This window comes from Heloderma suspectum, chromosome 1 (genome assembly GCF_057233095.1).
Source record: "Heloderma suspectum isolate Gila_16-S chromosome 1, 16-S_ref, whole genome shotgun sequence".
Lineage (NCBI taxonomy): Eukaryota > Metazoa > Chordata > Lepidosauria > Squamata > Helodermatidae > Heloderma > Heloderma suspectum.
Window position 1 is genome coordinate 37,562,153 of NC_139458.1, and position 19,237 is coordinate 37,581,389.

At 46.2% G+C, this 19,237-nt stretch overlaps 1 protein-coding gene across 2 annotated transcripts in view; it reads right to left on the reverse strand.

The window, feature by feature from the left end:
• The window catches only part of SPATA7 (spermatogenesis associated 7), a 90,278-nt gene extending 77,039 nt beyond the window's left edge, over positions 1-13,239 (reverse strand). For both annotated transcript variants that reach the window (XM_084841192.1, XM_084841184.1), the window contains exon 1: positions 13,082-13,239. In XM_084841192.1, coding sequence (XP_084697318.1) covers positions 13,082-13,136 — 55 coding nt within the window. In that variant the 5' untranslated portion in view covers positions 13,137-13,239. The remainder of the gene's footprint in view (positions 1-13,081) is intronic.
• Positions 13,240-19,237: the final 5,998 nt, after the last annotated feature.

Here is a 19,237-nt window from a genome sequence, read left to right on the forward strand (position 1 = left end):
GAATGTTCCTGACAGCTTTCTGTGCTGCTTCTTCCGGAACCAAAATAGATTCTTGGGCACGGTGTCAGGGTAATGCCAACTAAATATATAGTGCACAAAACACATGTCAGAGACCCAGGGTGTCTCAAACTTCTCTGTAACACAGAACTTCCCTGTGGTTGTACTCCAGTTAAGGTACTTACACCATGGGAATACCCATCTAAAGCCATCTCTGTATTTCCTTAGATGCCTGATAAATACACCTTTATTTAGGCTGGCAGCAGGATTACATTTTCTTTTTTTGCTCTGCTCTGGGGGACTTTCGCTTGGGAATTTGTAATAATCTGTAATAGTTTGTAATTATGTTTTATTGTTTTTCCTGCAAGAATTTTTCAGAAGTATGTTACCGAAAAGATAGCCAATAGATTTCAAAACTAAAATAATCTAAATCGTTTCAGGGGTTTTTTCCTTTTATAATTGAAATGACTCCTATTCAAACAGCCCAGGCAGGGCCTGTAAGTAATGTCTTCTTTCTTTGCCACAAGTAAGATCACATTTGTGTGTCAGTGATTAGCAATAAGGCTGCTATTTTATTACTGTTTCAACCTATTTATTTATTTATTTCATTTCTATACCGCCCAATAGCCGAAGCTCTCTGGGCGGTTCACAAAAATTAAAACCAAACAACACACAATAAAACAATTTAAAATATATAGAACATTAAAACCACAATATAACAATACAACCACAATAAAACCTAGCAGCAGTGCAAGAGTTTAAAATACAGATTTAAAACAGCAAAGATAAAAATTTAGAAAGCTAAAATGCTAAAATGCCTGGGAAAATAAAAAGGTCTTCACCTGGCACCGAAAGGAATACAATGTAGGCGCCAGGTGAACCTCACTAGGGAGCTCATTCCACAGCCGGGGTGCCACAACAGAAAAAGCCCTCCTCCTAGTAGCCACCCGCCTCACTTCCTTTGGCAGGGGCTCACGGAGAAGGGCCGCTGATGATGATCTTAAGGTCCGGGCAGGCACATATGGGAGGAGGTGATCCTTCAGCTAACCTGGCCCCAAGCCGTTAAGGGCTTTGAATGTTAACACCAGCACTTTGAATCGGGCCCGGAAATGGACTGGCAGCCAGTGCAGCTGGAAAAGTACTGGCGTAATATGAGCTCGCAGGCCAGTCCCTGTTAACAATCTTGCTGCCCTATTTTGGACCAGCTGAAGTTTCCGGACCGTTTTCAAAGGCAGCCCCACGTGTAACGCATTGCAGTAATCCAGACGAGACGTTATCAGAGCATGGGTAACTGTAGCTAGGCTATCTCTGTCCAGATAAGGGCGTAGTTGGTATACCAGCCTAAGCTGATAAAAAGTGCTCCGTGCCACTGAGTTCACCTGTGCCTCAAGTGACAGTTCTGGATCCAAGAGCACCCCCAAACTACGAACCTGATCCTTTAGGGGGAGTGCAACCCCCTCCAGAACAGGTTGAATATCACCTAGCCGTGCAGACGAAACACCCACTAACAGTACCTCCATCTTGTCTGGATTGAGTTTCAGTTTATTAGCCCTCATCCAGTCCATTACCGTGCCCAGGCACTGATTCAGAACAGCCACTGCCTCACCTGGTTTTGATGAGAAAGAGAGGTAGAGCTGGGTGTCATCTGCATATTGATGGCACCTCAGCCCACACCTCCAGATAACCTCCCCCAGCGGTTTCATGTAGATGTTAAACAGAATGGGGGATAAAATAGAGCCCTGTGGAACCCCATGGCACAATTGCCATGGCACAGAGCAATAATCCCCCAGCACCACCTTCTGGAATCGGCCATCCAAGTAGGAGTGGAACCACTGCAGTGCAGTGCCTCCAACTCCCAGCCCAGACAACCTATCCAGAAGGATACCATGGTCGATGGTATCGAAAGCCACTGAGAGGTCCAGGAGAATCAACAGGGTCACACTCCCCCTGTCCCTCTCCCTGCAGAGGTCATCCCACAGGGCGACCAAGGCAGTTTCTGTTCCAAAACCAGGCCTGAAGCCCGACTGAAATGGATCTAGATAATCCGTTTCATTCAAGAGTGCCTGGAGTTGTCCTACAACCACCTGCTCAAGCACCTTGCCCAGGAAGGGGATGTTGGCCACTGGCCTATAATTGTTAACATCCTCTGGGTCCAGGTTAGGCTTTTTCAGGAGTGGTCTAATTACTGCCTCTTTTAAAGCGGCAGGCACCACTCCCTCTCTCAAGGAGGAATTTACAACCTCCTGGACCTGGCCGGACAACCCCTCCTTATTTGATTTAATAAGCCATGAAGGGCAAGGGTCAAGCACACAAGTGGTCGATCGGACCTGGCCAAGCACCTTGTCCGCATCCTCAGGCCTCAGTAACTGAAACTCATCCAATAAAACTGGACCAGACAGTGTTCTGAACGCCTCTACCAATGGAACTGCATTAATGGTGTCCAACTCATGACGAATCTAAGCAACTTTATCCTCAAAGTGCTGTGCAAACTTGTCACAGCGTGCTACCGAGGGTTCTACTGTCTCTCTCCCTGGCCCAGAATGTAACAGGCCGCGAACCACTCGGAAAAGCTCCGCTGGATGACACTGAGAAGATGCAATGCTGGTGGAGAAGAACTGTCTCTTTGCCACCCTCACCGCCACAGAGTAGGCTCGATAGTGGGCTCTTACCTGTGTTCGGTCAGACTCAGCACGAGTTTTCCTCCACCTGCGTTCTAGCCGTCTCCCCTCTTGCTTCATTGCCCTCAGCTCAGGTGTATACCAAGGAGCTGGCCGGGCTCTGCTCAGAGGGAGAGGGCGCTTGGGTGCAATCGTGTCAACCGCCCGAGTCATCTCTGCATTCCATAGAGCGACCTGGGCTTCGACAGGAGCACCAGCCATACCAGCAGGAAAATCCCCCAGAGCCCTCTGGAATCCATCGGAATCCATTAATCTCCGGGGGTGGACCATTTTAATAGGTCCCCCACCCTTGCAGAGGGGAAAGGCCGCCAGGAGTCTAAACCTCAGCAGGAAGTGATCTGACCATGACAAAGGGATAGATGTTAATTCCTCCACTTTCAGATCACCATCCTCCTGCCCAGTTGAGAAAACCAGATCAAGCGTGTGTCCTTTTATATGCGTTGGGCCGATGACATGTTGGGACAGCCCCATTGTTGTCATGGCGGCCATGAAGTCCTGAGCTGCCCCGGATACAGCGGCCTCGGCATGGAAGTTGAGATCCCCCAGGACCATCATCCTGGGGGTCCTCAACACCAAGTCCGAGACCACCTCCGTCAGCTCAGGCAGGGAGTCTGATGGGCAGCGGGGTGGGCGGTACACCAACAGAATCCCTAATCTGTCCCGGGTACCCAACACAAGGTACAGACACTCAAGATCTGCACTCGAATGAGCAGGAAGCCTGGAGAGGGAGATTGAATTCCTATAGACCACGGCAACCCCCCCTCCCCGACCCTCAAGTCGGTGTTGGTGCTGCACCAAGTACCCAGGAGGGCACAGCTGGGAGAGAGTGACCCCTCCCAGTTCCCCCACCCAGGTCTCAGTAATACATGCCAGGTCAGCCCCCTCATCCACAATCAAATCATGGATGAGGGAGATTTTATTTTGGGCCGACCTGGCATTCAGCAGCAGCACCACCAGACCCGAGGGCAGACTGGTAAGGCTGCCAGGAACCATCAGGTTGGGGGAAGAACCAGAAGAGGGGACAGCTGTAAGGTGTCTAGCCCCTCTTCTCCTCAGCTGGCCTGTTAATCCCCCAACGCCATACCTCCCCCTGCCCGTGACCACAGTTATGGTGGCACCTCCCCCACCCCCTGAGTTGCCCAATAGTCCTCCCAGGCACATATTAAAATGTTAGGATATAAAATGCACAACAGTTTAAAAGAATATAAAAGATAAAAGAGATAAAAGAGAACAGCAGCTAAGAAGGAGCAGATAAAGTCCACGTTTGCCCCTTTCCCCTTGTCTTTAAAGCTGCTCCCCTCTGCTGCTGCTATTTGCTGCTGGTATTGTGGCTGCTGGTGTCCCTGGAGAGGCAGGTGGGTAGGTCTTCAGATCCTACGTGACTCCAAGTGCGACGCTAAGTGCGCACTTAGCGTCGCACTTGGCGCAACGCCGAGGGGCACGCCGAGGCGCTGCCTCTGGCAGCCCCACCTTAAGTACCTGTGGGCGGGGGCAGAAGCAGGCTCAGGATCCACCTGGTGCAGCTGCTGGCTGGTCCTCCTTCCCCAGGCTCCTTCCCGAGCAGCCTCTGGCAGCCCCGCCTTAAGTACCTGGGGGCGGGGGCAGAAGCAGGCTCAGGCTCAGGATCCACCTGGTGCAGCTGCTGGCTGGTCCTCCTTCCCCAGGCTCCTATGCCAAGCACAGACTTTGGGAGATAAACAATCCGGTGCAGACCACCAGCTCTGAATAATAAATCGTTTTAGAGCAATTATATGAATGGATAGACATAAGTAACACAGGACTGTTAATAATGCAACTTGCTTCAGTGAAGTAAAAGTTTGTGCTTCTTTCTGTAGCAAACTATTTTAATTCAGGCCTATGTAAAATTAATCCCAGGGAAGGGGAAAAATTAACTGCATTTCTACAACTTCGTTCCTAAGATTGGAATCCTTAGATACATTCCAATTGAGTCAAGACATCATGAGTTGCCATAACCCAGTGACTTTCAAACTTTGCTCCACAGATCCCTGAAAACTTAACAGGGATTCTGTTAAGATGGAGGATACTTGGCTTAACCACACTACAAGCGAGAAATTGGAATTGTTGTAGATCACAAGCTGAATATGAGCCAACAATGTGATGTGGCTGCAGAAAAGGCAAATGCTATTTGGGGCTGCATTAATAGAAGCATAGCTTCCAAATCCCGGGAAGTACTAGTTCCCCTCTACTCTGCACTGCTTAGGCCTCATCTGGAGTACTGTGTCCAGTTCTGGGCACCTCATTTTAAGAAGGATGCAGACAAACTGGAGAGGGTTCAGAAGAGGGCAACAAAGATGATCAGGGGACTGGAAACAAAGCCCTATGAGGAGAGACTGAAAGAACTGGGCATGTTTAGCTTTGAAAAGAGAAGACTGAGGGGCGATAGGATAGCGCTCTTCAAGTACTTGAAAGGTTGTCACAGAGAGGAAGGCCAGGATCTCTTCTCGATCCTCCCAGAGTGCAGGACACGGAATAATGGGCTCAAGTTACAGGAAGCCAGATTCCGACTGAACATCAGGAAAAACTTCCTGACTGTTAGAGCAATACGACAATGGAACCAATGACCTAGGGAGGTAGTGAGCTCTTCCACATTGGAGGCATTCAAGATAAAGCTGGACAGCCATCTGTCAGGGATGCTTTGACTTGGATTCCTGCACTGAGCAGGGTGTTGGACTTGATGGTCTTATAGCCCCCTTCCAACCCGACTATTCTGATTCCTCAATAAGAAAATTGCTCATGGCAGACAAACTTCCCTGAAAGGCAGATTATCCCTGAAAGGCAGACACTACCAAATGTCTCCTTCAATGTGCAGCTGCAGAACAGTGTGGAGTGAGGGTTTTTTTTGCACTCTTTGTTTAGGCAAGGCCACGGTGAGGCCCAACAGGCCCAGCCAGCTCCCCATATGCTGAATATGCATCCAAGAATGCCCTGCAGCACACAGAGTTCCATTGAGGAGGATCAGGGGTTCCCCAGCAGACACAACAGTGTGGAAAGGGTTACCGGAAGGCAAAACCACTGCCCTCAACTGAAAAACCTCAGAAGGCATACTGTGATTTAACCTCAGCTAGTTTTCTACTACAGCTCTTAACTCAGAATGGTCATTAGCCAAGCCTTGTATATAAGCACACAAAAGTTTCTAGCCTGCAAAAACTTTGACTGGTCTGCCAAGTGACTAGTAGCCTCTGTTTCCATGGTGAATACAGATTAGGGGAAGACCCCTCCTCCACGGCCAACAAGGAAATGCAAGCTGGGAAAAAAGCCTACTCCCCAACAGGCAGACTGGCTGCCTGGGGGCAGGGGGCATAGCAGACAAGTGGATTTCTTTTCCTCCACAGCCAGCATGGAAACCAAGCAGACTGATGGAGAAGGGATAGAGAGATTTTTCCCTCTTTCACCAGACCACTCACCTGCACGAAATTCTACGCACTCACTTACATGAAATTCTTGGGCACCTATGGTGACAAGGGGGGTTTCTCCACAACAGAAGGAGACAGGAGAAGCCATGGCTTACCCAAATTTTTCAAGGAGCAGACTTTGCTCTGAGCAGGGCTCCATGAGTGAGTGTATCACACCAGTAAAAGTTGTTTCGGAGAACATACTTCTGCGTAGGGTGAGGGGGTTGAAGTGAATGTCATCTGATGGGCAGGAGCTGCTCAATCAATAAGAGAGGCTGCCCCCCCCATCCTTTCACCCTTGATAAAATCCCAGGAGGTTTCCCCGTGTTGCTACATAAATCACTCTCCCTCTCTCTCTCTCTCTCTCCCCCCCCTCTCTCAATGTCTCCACCCCCGCCCCCCCAGTATTATTATTTTATTAATAAAGGAACACAGTGGGCTCCTTCCCATGAAACTGACCGTGCTAGGAACAATCTCCTTCTCCCCCCACCCCTTAACTCCCTTAGAGAAAAGTCACTGAAAGAACACAATGTTGTTTCTGCCCTGATCATCCAATGATGTGATCAATCAAAGCTTCGACATTAAGGATCCTAAATGCTTTATTTTAATTCATGGGGATCTAGTAGCTCCTAGAGTGCGCCTTTCGGGGACAAGCCTCATTGTGAGTTACTTCTGACTAGACACACATATGTTTGTGCTAGGAAAGACAGAGGGGAAACGAAGGGATGGGGAACCAGCCCCCTTTCTAACCTGATGCTGCGCAGGATCCGGTGACCCAAGGTGGAAGTAGTTACTTTAGAATGGCAATAAACTAAACAGCAGAGAATCGCAGCTGTGGGGAACGCACTTTACAGCCTTTAGGGAATTAGTGCTTTAAAATCTGCTATTTCAATTGAGGGGGATCTCTGTAAATGCTGGTGTGCACATTCAGGGGACAACCTTAATTAACCACAATGGGAGTTACTTCTAAGTAGACACTAATTGGTTTGTGCAGGGACAGGAAACACCCAGGAAACACCCCTTGACCAGGGTCATGGTGAAAGGCACACCACTGGGCAGGGGTAGCATATCTGAGGTAAATGCAGGGGTTGGGGCACACAGCAACTATACCAGGGAGAACCCAACTTAAGGAAAAGAATCGGACTTTAAGCACTCTCAGGAAATACATTTTTTCCCTAATAAGCTCCAGGGTGGCTGCTGGATGGCCACGACGTCATAGATCCCTAACAACCCCAAACACAGCCAGCTCGGAGTAAATCACTCATGGAGACACCCCTTAGGTAAGTTGTTAAATACAGGACTGCATTAACCAGAATGCAAGGATTAGGGCTGGTTCTTATCATACAAAAACAGCTGTCTAATACACTTCACACTCCTAAGGAATACAGCTGATCAGCATGATAAGCTGATAGGCATTACCACTCTGTTATGAGTCCAACACAGTGTCCAGAACAAAAGATGGTATTCCCCCCTGCAAAAGACAACTTTGCTCTGTGGCTAGTAGTAACAAGTACAGAGATGCCTGTGTGCAGAAGGTCCATTTTCTGTCCTTTGAATCAGCCCTCAGAAGCTGCAGGCTGAAATTAAAATTTATGACCACCTTTCACCTAAAACAGCTTGAAAATTCAACTGTAACCCTAATTAGAGAATTCTCAAACCCAGCCTACCATCCTATCTTATGGAGAGGGCCAGTGCACTGGAGTATTTCCCACTTTCCTGTTCCCATCTTAGTATGCATAGATCCTCCAGGCAAGAAGGATGTCTTTGTCTCTCTAGGCTCAAACATGCAACTTCAGAAATAACACTCAAAAGTTCATAGCTGTACTGTAATATTTACTCCTGTATTATTGTTGCATTATTATAAACGTGTTTTTAAAGGTTCATGTTGATTCCATTTTTAAGACCATATTATATTTACATTATTCAAGTACATCTGTCATTGGTTTCAAAAGGCACAAGATCAGTCCCCGACATTTACATCTCTAATAATGGTTCAAGCACATCCTATTTCCCTCTGATGGAAGACATAGAATAGTATTTCTTATCCTACAGACCATACTCTCTAACAACTGTTAAATGTCAGTAGGCCAGCCTTATTTATTTAATATCTACTACTGGGAAAGACTGAAGGCAAAAGGAGAAGGGGACGACAGAGGATGAGATGGCTAGATAGCATCACCGATGCAATGAATATGAACTTGAGCACACTCTGGGAGAGAGCGCAGGACAGGAAGGCCTGGAGTGCTATGGTCCATGGGGTCACGAAGAGTCGGACACGACTGAATGACTGAACAACAACAACTGTGGGCAAGAATCACTTAGAAGAAATGGAGTAGCACTCATAGTCAATAAAAGTGTGGGAAAAGCAGTACTGGGGTACAATCTCAAAAATGATAGAATGATTTCAGTATGAATCCAAGGCAAACCATTCAACATCACAGTAATTCAACTCTATGCCCCAACCACTGAGCCCGAAGAAGCTAAGGTTGATCGGTTCTATGAAGACCTACAACACCTTTTAGAACTAACACCAAAAAAAGATGTCCTCTTCATCATAGGGGATTGGAATGCTAAAGTAGGAAATCAAGAAATAACCGGGAAAACAGGCAAGCATGGCCTTGGTGTACAAAATGAAGCAGGACAAAGGCTAATAGAGTTTTGCCAAGAGAACACGCTGATCATAGTAAACACTCTTTTCCAACAGCACAAGAGGCGACTCTACACATGGACATCACCAGATGGTCAATATCGAAATCAGATTGATTATGTCCTTTGCAGCCAAAGATGGAGAGGCTCTATGTTGTTCAGTCGTGTCGGACTCTTTGTGACCCCACGGACCATAGCACGCCAGGCCTTCCTGTCCTCCGTTCTCTCCCGGAGTGTGCTCAAGGTCATATTCATTGCGTCAGTGATGCTATCTAGCCATTTCATCCTCTGCCGTCCCCTTCTCCTTTTGCCTTTAGTCTTTCCCAGCATCAGGGTCTTTTGCAGAGAGTTTTCTCTTCGCATTAGGTGGCCAAAATATTTGAGGGACCTAACAGAAGCAGATGAGATGAAGAAGAGGTGGAAAGAATACACAGAAGAACTATACAGGAAAGATCTGAATGTCCCTGATAGCCATGATAGTGCGCTCACTGAAATTGAGCCGGACATCCTCGAGAGTGAAGTCAAGTGGGCCTTAGGAAGCATGACTAACAACAAAGCTAGTGGAGATGACAGTATTCCAGCTAAGCTATTTAAGATCCTAAAAGATGATGCTGTTAAAGTGCAGCACTCAATATGCCAACAAATTTGGAGCACTCAACAGTGGCCACAAGACTGGAAAAGGTCAGTTTATGTTCCAATTCCAAAGAAGGGCAATGCCAAAGAGTGTTCAAACTACCGTACAATTGCGCTCATTTCACATGCCAGCAAGGTGATGCTCAAAATCCTACAAGCTAGGCTTCAGCAGTATGTGAACCGAGAACTACCAGAAGTACAAGCTGGGTTTCGAAGAGGCAGAGGAACTAGAGATCAAATCACGAACATTTGCTGGATCATGGAGAAAGCAAGAGAATTCCAGAAAAACGTCTATTTCTGCTTAACTGACTACGCTAAAGCCTTTGATTGTGTGGATCACAACAAACTGTGGCAAATTCTGAAAGAGATGGGAGTACCAGACCACCTTACCTGTCTCCTGAGAAACCTGTACAAGGGTCAAGAAGCAACAGTAAGAACCGGACATGGAACAACCGATTGGTCCAAAATTGGGAAAGGAGTACGACAAGGCTGAATATTGTCGCCCTGCTTATTTAACTTATATGCAGAGTACATCATGAGAAACGCCGGGTTGGATGAATCACAGGTCGGAATTAAGATTCCGGGAGAATTATCAACAACCTCAGATACGCGGACGATACCACCCTAATGGCAGAAAGCGAAGAGGATCTAAAGAGCCTCTTGTTGAGGGTGAAAGCTGGTTTGAAACACAACATTAAATAAACGAAGAACATGGCATCTGGCCCCCTCACTTCCTGGCACATAGAAGGGGAAGAAAGTGACAGATTTTATTTTCTTGGGCTCCAAGGTCACCGCAGACAGTGGCTGTAGCCATGAAATGAAAAGACGCTTGCTCCTTGCGAGGACAGCTATGGCAAACCTAGACAGCATAGAAAGAAGCAGAGACATCACCTTGCTGACAAAGGTTCGTATAATCAAAGCTATGGTTTTCCCAGTAGCAATGTATGGCTGTGAGAGCTGGACTATAAGGAAGGCTGAGCACCGAAGAATTGATGCTTTTGAACTGTGGTGCTGGAGAAGACTCTTACAAGTCCCCTGTACTGCAAGGAGGACAAATCAGTCCATCCTAAAGGAAATCAACCCCGAGTGCTCATTGGAAGGGCAGATACTCAAGCTGAAGCTCAAATATTTTGGCCACCTAATGCGAAGAGAAAACTCCCTGGAAAAGACCCTGATGCTGGGAAAGATTGAAGGCAAAAGGAGAAGGGGACGGCAGAGGATGAGATGGCTAGGTAGCATTACCGATGCAATGAATATGAACGTGAGCACACTCTGGGAGACAGCAGAGGACAGGAAGGCCTGGCGTGCTATGGTTCATGGGGTCACGAAGAGTCAGACACGACTTAACGACTGAACAACAAGAATTTATTTAATGTAAAATATTTGTATACCGCCCTTCATTATAAAATAACAAGGCGGTATAGGGAATTAATTAAAATGATTAAAATAAGCACAAGCCACAACAAAACTGAAGATCTACCAAACGAAGTATTAAGAACCAGCAAATGCCTGTTTAAACAAATACATTTCAATAGGTGCTGAAACATCACCAAGGTTGGTGTCTGTTGCACTGAAGTTCCAAAGGCAGGGTGCTATAACAGGAAAGGCCCTCTCCCTGGCTATGGGCACTCACAATCTCTTTTAGTTCATACTGGAAAAAACTTAGGGCACAATCGTATGAACTATGCCCTCGGTGATCGGAAGGTCCCAAACTTGGAGGTGTCCAATCATCCAGCGCAGGGCGGGAGGAGCAGTGGAGGCAATCTTTTCCTCCCTGTCCTCCCACCCTGCAGATTCTGCTAGACGGGCTTTTCCGCAAGGGTGCTTCGAAGGGTGAGGTAAGGAGGCTGGAGGTAGGTGAGGATAAATCATATCCCGGCCTCTCCTGTCTCCCCACCCCCCTAGAACTCTGTTTCCTCCTCCTCTGAGGTTGCTTTTTCAACCTCAGAGGGCAGCTGGTGTGGTTCTTTCCGCACCTGCTGCAAGGGGTGGTGGAGGAGAGTCAGATCTCTGACCCCCCACCCCTCCGAGGTCGGAGCGCTGTCACCAAACTCGGAAGGGGAAATCTGAACAATCCTATGGTTCCTGAGATGCTGGCAGTATCACTGTTGATCTTATACATTGCACCCCTTATAAAACAAACTCAGTCAATTTAACAGGATGGAGTGTTGCCCCTGAAAACACATCCTGGATTTCTGAGGAACCAAACATCTGTATTTGAGACCAACTAGGCATCTGAGTTTTGGGGCAAGAATCTGCTTCATGATCCTGATCAATTAAGGGTGCAATCCTATGCATATTTAGATAGAAAAAGATTCTGGGAATTGTAGGACTTTTTTCTGTCTGAACTTGCACAGGATTGCACACTAAAGGTCAGCTATGCTGGCTGGTGTATGCTGGAAGGTGTAGGTCTTTTTTCTGTCTAGACTTGCATAGGATTGCACCCTAAAGGAATTATCTCAGTTGATTGTTGTAGCTAAAAGTAAGTAGGGGGCCCATGAGTGTTACCGTCAGTGCATGAAAATATAATTACACATACATATTAGATTTTATTTTTAATAGTTCGGCCGTCCTTCAATATACATATCCCCAGCGTGGCCCATAACAATAAAGCTAGCAGAAAAACATTTTTTTAAAAAAGACTAAAAATTATAAACAATAAAACTGACAGCAGTAAAAATACCAACAAAACCTTGACCTCTAAATATTGTCAGTAAAATATGGGTCCAGTTCAATATTACTCTCAAGATCCCTGAGCACGAGTCAGGTTCAGCTAGGAGAGGCTTTTTCCCTCTGACAATCGTTCGCTGTGTAGGAAGAAAAGGCACTGAAGACAAGGAACGAGCAGACAGGCCGGCTGAAATAAACAGGTGTCATGCAGGCTTAAAGGCAGTCATAAAAAAACTGAAGTGTTGTGCCACAGGAACTTTTATTTTAAGCAGGGCGGTAGCGGAGGGGCGGTATTTTTTTTTTTTATTATTTTTTTTTAACGTGCGCATGATGGCAGGTTTCATCTCCAGCACAGAACCTCTGCACAATGCAAGCGGGGAACTATGGCAGCCACGGAGAAATGCATGCTGGGAAAACTCCCACGCCCGCCACCCGCGCGCTCGGGAACTTCTCGCTCGCATGTTCTCCCCGTGAAGAATGAAACGGGCGCATTCCGGAATCCCCGCCGAACTGGAGGAGCAGTGCATGCTGGGGCACATCCCCTCAGCATCCCTGGGGAAGAGACGAGGCCCGTGCCGCGCGCGCCGGGGTGGGGGAGAGAGAGAGAGAGAGAGACCTCGTGCAGCTGGAGGCCCCTGCCCGCGTTTGCACGGGTTCTAATCTCCAGAACTGGGTTGCACCCGCGGGGCGGGGAAAGGGGGAAAGACTGGAGAATCTCTTAACACAACACACAGGGATTCTGGGGCGTGCACGTATTGCGCCGGCTGGCGAGGATGTGGATCCTAAAAATAGCCTGGTGGAAGGGCTATTTCCTCCTGCGCCCTTCCTTCCTTCCAGAGGAAGGGCGCAGGAGTAACGGTGCATCCTTCCTTGCTGCTCGGGAGGGTGCAAATTCACGGGTAGGCCCTAAAGAATATGGGGGGGGGGGCGCTCTCTGCTTCTCCCTCCAGCCGAGGCCCGGCGGGGCAGGCTCCCGGAGGCGCTTCCTTCCCCCCAGCACCGGGGCGCAGGCCTGCCCCCCTCCCCGCTGCCCCCTGGCTCTACCTGGGCTCCTCCTCCTGCCACCACCGCCGCCGCCGCCCGCCATCGTCACGCCCATGCTCTTGGCCTGGCCCCGCCGGCTCCTCCTCGGCCGGAGGGCCCCGAGCAGCCCGGCGCGGCGCCTCCCGGCTGCTCCCCGTCCTAGCCTCCTTCCCTCTCCCGGCAAAGCTAGGCAAGGGGCGGGCCTGGCTGCCGGCGAGGTTGCTATGGACACCGTCGCTCGCTTCGGCGGGCGTGTTACGTCCTGGGACAGGAGAAGGGGCGGGGGGAGGGGGACGAAGACAGCGGAGAGCTGCGGCGGCGGCCCAATCCTGCCCCGTTTACTCGGGAATACGCCCCACGGGTCCAGCGGGGCTCCCTCCCCGGCAAGGGTGCGCAGGATTGCAGTCCCAGAGGGGAAAGTTAGGGGAAGGGAGGCGCGGGGAAGAGCAAAGCTTTTAGAGCGAGGTATTAGAGGCCAGAGATGAACAGAGCAATCCTATGCATGTTTACTCGGAGGTAAGCCCCTCATATATTTAGGATTGTTACCTTAGGCTGCCTCCTGTGCGCTCTAAGCCCCACTGAACACAGTGGGGCCTAGTTCCGAGTAAACATGCATCGGGTCGTGCTGGAGGGCTGCAATCCTGTGTGCCTTTACCTGGGAGTAAGACCCATTGGACCCTTAGTCTGATGCAGCACGGCTTTTGTGTTCTTATGGTCTCCCATCCAGGCACTGACCAGACTCAGACCGTATACAAGAATGTAAGAAAAGTCATGCTGGATCAGACCAAGGGTCCATCTCATCCAGCATTCTGTTCACACAGTGGCTGACCAGCTGTCCACGGGAAACGCACACAGCAGGACATGAGTGCAACTGCACCCTCCCACCCATGTTCCCCAGCAACTGGTGTACATAGGCATACTGCCTCTGATACTGGAGGTAGCATATAGCCATCAGGAAGAGTAGCCATGGATAGTATTCTCCAGGAATTTATCTAATCCCCTTTTAAAGCCATCCAAATTGGTGGCCATCGCTATGTGTTGTCGAAGCAAATTCCATAGTTTATGCACTCTGAAGAAGTACTTTTTCTCTGTCCTGAATCTCCCACCTGTCAGCTTCATGGGATGACCCTGGGTTCTAGTATTATGAGAAAGGGAGAAAAATGTCTCCCTATCCACATTCTCCACACCATGCATAATTTTGCACACCTCTATCCTGTGTCTCCTTCCTCTCCTCCAGGCTAAACAATCCCACCTCTTATAATGTTCCCTCATAGGGAAGTTTCTCCAGTCCCTTGATCATTGTAGTCGCCCTTCTCTGCACTTTTTCCAGCTCTGCAATATCCTTTTTTAGGTGTGATGACCTTCTTAGCTTGAGGAAGGTTATTACTGCATTAAGTGCTTTCAGACTATGCCCTCTTATGAACACCCTTTTCAGACATAAAATTAGAGGAAAAAACAGAAACAGTCTTGTGGTACCTTAAAGACGAACAAATTTATTATGGCATACACTTTTGTGGATTGCAGCCCACTTCATCAGATACATGTGTTTATATAAACACACGGTGGGTGGGACGGAATTGTGAACGGTGAGGTCAGAGGGAACTGAAAAGTATTGCTTACAGGCAGTGATAATTACCTTATTTACAGTGGCCATTCACAAAACAGTTGTTGAGTAACGATACAGGCATCCTTGCATTAGTGAGCCAATCAACACATAGTGTGATTTTTAAAAACAAAACAAAAAACAAAACCTTTGTCCCTATTCAAGCCACAGGAGATATAGTTGAACCTCTTATTTAATTGTAGTGAAGCTGTTCGGTAACAGATTGTCCTGGGAGGTTGAAGTGTTCTTTAAATATATTTTGAATATTGAATACTGCTCTTTTAATATTGCCATTTCTGATACCAGGTTTGTGTCCATTTATTCTTTTGCATAGAGGCTGGCTTCTTTGTGCGATGTAGAATGCAATAGGGCATTGCTGGCAAATGGTGGCATATATCACACTGGAAGATGAGCAGGTGCTGTGGATTACATTATTAGGTCCTGTAATAGTGTTGCCAAAATAGATACGGGGGCAGAGTTGGCATCTGGGTCTGCCACAGGATCTGTTTCCTGTCTCTGCATCTCTGTCACATGGTCTGTTGTTGCTGGTGAGTAGCTGTTTTAGGTTGGGGGCTAAGCAAGTACAGGCCTACCGCACAAGGCCTGCCTGTACGTTCTGCATTTCAATTCCCTGACTTTACTGTTCACACATCCCACTACCTGAACCATGTATGTGTATGTGTGCATGTATATGGTTAGAAACATATATACATACATACTTGGAACTCAGGATGACACTTCATGCATCTGATGAAATGGGCTGTAGTCCATGAAAGCTTATGCCATAACAAATGTGTGAGTCTTAAAGGTGCCACAAGACTCTGTTGTTTTTGCTGCAACAGACTAACATGACTACCTTTCCGAAAATTGTTATATTAGAAGAGTGTTCAGAAGCGCAAATAACTTGCACTTGACATTCCCACACTTCTTTTTTAATATCTGAATTAAAAAAGATCTCCAGCAGAAATAGAACCTACTTTTGTTCAGTTCTGACTCCCAAGCTGTCGATCATAGCTCCATTAGAAGTTATTTCCTGAGGAATGTTGATATGAAATAATACAGAATACCTTCATCCAGAAGGTACACAAGTTCTAAAGAGATTTCAGATGCTGAGGTAGGCCATCTCAATGCTGGTAAAATAATAAACATGCAAAATAGGTCCTATATCTGGAGAATTTAGAATTAACCTGGAAAATCAGCATGGATGCATTTGCTATTCAATTGTATATGAAATACTACATAGCAAACCAGCCACGTCTGCTTTAAATAAAGAGCTATGTGTTGGAAATGTGGAATTATCTGCTGGAAAACTGGGAACACTCCAGCTGAAAGACCTATCTGCCAGAAGAGTCTTATGAAAGAACCACTTATAATTTTGGCTTCAGCTGCATCACTAATTCAGTAGCATAATTTTCATGTTGTTTTGAAAAGGGTTTACAAATGGCAGCATCTTTTACTCATAATGCTAATTCTTTGTTATGTATAGCTGACTTTTAAAATGTTCATGTTTTTAAGGCATTTGAGCATGTTGGTAGAGATCTAATTTCAAGAATTAGGTTCCCTTGGCTTTCTTTAGATTGGCCACAATCTACACCAGCAATATGCTGCATTGTTCCTGTGACCTATGTCTGATGAACTCAAATTTCTCTCAGCTTCCAAAGGACAATAACTTATCAGTTTAATGGACTGCCTACTGCCACATGCTCCATTTGAGAAACATTAGAGCATACACATAAGGGTGCAATCTAGAGAAAGTTAAAAATGCTGAAATTCCATTGAAATCAATGGAATATAAGTTCTTGTGCATTTTAAAAAGGCTTATTATTTTAATATGGCTGAAGTGTACTGCATTCTCTTTGGAAATATATATTCTGAAAAATATAGACTTAAAATTCACTTAAAACAAACAAAACACAGCATGAGCCTCACTATCAGGGCCAGCCCAATATGTTTTCCTTGCTGAGGGAAAGGACAAGATGGTGCCTGTCCCCCATTCCACAGTCAGATTTGAACTTTATAGGCAATTGAGTTTTACTTCAATGTTTTTGATGGGACAGTGTCCTCCATTGCACCTGAGAGCAGCAAACTAATTTAGGGGGTGCAGGGCAAGCCTTTTGGCACACACAGCTCTGTCCTCCAACAGAGGGGAATAGCTGGGGTGCTCAGGAGGAATGCCTGAAGGGCTACCACCAGTAGATACCCCAGCATCTACTGCCTGAGGCGGTTTCCTCACTCTGCCTAATGGTAGGGCCAGCCCTGCTCACTGGTCTGTTAAGCAAAGTGAAAAGATGAGTTCTCTAGACTTTGATATACTCTGGTAGTTGATGTGGGACAACAGGTAGTCAGTAATGGGACAATAAATTGCCCTTTGCCTCAGTCTACTTTAGCACTAATCAGAAGGAGGCACTGCTTTGTGACGAGCACTTCCTGCCTTTGTGCTTGTTTCTGTCCCCCTCTAATGTCTCCTCAGCCCCCATATTTATTAAAAAGACAAAACAGATTACTACAAAGGACATGTTAGTGTGTGTTTCTGATTGCTGTTGAGTCCCTCTGCTTGCTGATTCCTTGGAGCCTGCTGGCAAATTTATCCAGGTAGGGAAAGGGTGGGCCAAACCATTGGGAAAGGGGTGCTTCTTCCTCTCTCTGTCCCATGTCCTCCACCAGCTGTGGATTATCTCAGGTCTTTACTTCTATAATTTATTCCCAAATGGAAGGTTAAGATCCACCAATATGCACTAGAGCCCTTGAGCAGGTATCTCGATTACAAGTAGAAGCTGATGGAGGGCTATGCAATACAAAGGTTACCATAAGTTCAAAAACCAAACAATCTGAAGCTAAGCTATGGTTTATTCAATGACTTTTCCTAGGAAGCTGACCTGCTCCATGGATTGCAAAGAAGGCGCAATAAAACAATAAAAGAAGTCCTTCCATGTGCACCGCACTGGTTAGAAATAGGTAGTATGTTAATGTTTCCATTTTGCTGATAAGAAACTGAAGTTCAAAGATAGTAATTCATTCACTGAAACTATAGCAGAGCTGGGATAAGGAAGCCATGTGTCTCAGGCCCTGATCAAATGTTCTGCCTATTAGATCACATTGACCCAATTTGCAGATAACCCAGAAATTGCTGTGGCTGAGCAAGCTCACTGTCTCTCGCCCTCTCACCAGTTTTTGTTTCAGAAACAACCTAGGAACATCCCATTCCTGGGTTGTAGTTGTGACATCCAAACCTGGCACTCTGGGTTGTTTAACAAGCCATGGGTAAAACTCTGGGTTGTTTAACCCTAAACTGCCCAGAGTGCTGCGTTCACAACAACAACCCAGGAATGGGGGTGTTCCTAGGTTGTTTCTGAAATCGGAACTGGAGAGTGTGCAAAAGGCAGCATCCCCGCTTGCTCCTGCATAGCCACACCAATTCCTGGGTTGTTTAACTCAGGGATTGGCCATTACATGCAAAGTAGTTCATTGGCTTTATTGTTTTTAATGTTCTAACATCTTGGGGTCAATTCTCACATTACTTGGTGGACATTTTTCATTTGACTGGACATATATGTATTCTGTACTTGTGTATGCAGATCTGAGTACGAACAGTAAAGTGAGAGTCTGCTCTTAGGAACATAGGGTGTGGGGGGAAGTGTTTAGAAATGTCTATGTAGATAAAAGTTGCTGTGTTGGTTCCTGGGAAAAATAAATCCAATCCAAAAAGTAAAGTAATTACAAAGGATTCAGGAAACTCTATGTTAAAATTACAGAGAACCATTACTACTATATTGTTGATATTTAATACCTTAAGATGAATTCAACTGCAATTCTGTACACACTTACCTGGGAGTAACTCCATTGAACTCCATGGGACTTACTTCCCAGTAGATACGCATAGTATTACACTGTCAGTTATATAAAGAGAAACAGTAAAATTGTTGGATGAAATAACCCAGTAGTATTTTTACATTTACAATAGGCTTTCCTTATAATACAAGCGCTGGGATGAGAATAGTGAGAGAAATAAGTAGAACAACAAATTATAACTTAATCATTGACTCCAACAGCAATGGGCCTGTTGGGATAGTGCAGAAGGAGTATTATGATCTGACAACCAATCTTTTATCAGCCAGAAAAAACAAACACATAACTGCAAATAAATTGGCATACTCCTCTAATGCCCACAATAAAACAATGGATCATTAAAAGTCTAGTATGTTGCTCAAATGTGAAAGCTTAAAGGATTTGACAGATTAGAAGAAGGTAGACAATACAAAAAACTTCTAAAGACATGACAACCTTTTATTGATTTTTGGAAGCAAAAATACAACATAGCTATAAATGCATATAAATTAGTTTTGGCTCTTTAAATACATTCTCTTTTTTTTGCTCTATATTGATTTGAAAAATACACTATAGTAAATCTGTATTATTTTAATCCAATACCCATTTGTAAGCATTTAAGGTTAATGCTGTAATCTAAATGTTGAGTATTCAATTTAAATTAAAAGATTTATTTATTTTTTATTTATTATTAAATTTATTAATCGCCCATCTGGCTGGTCACCCAGCCACCCTGGGCGATGCACAAC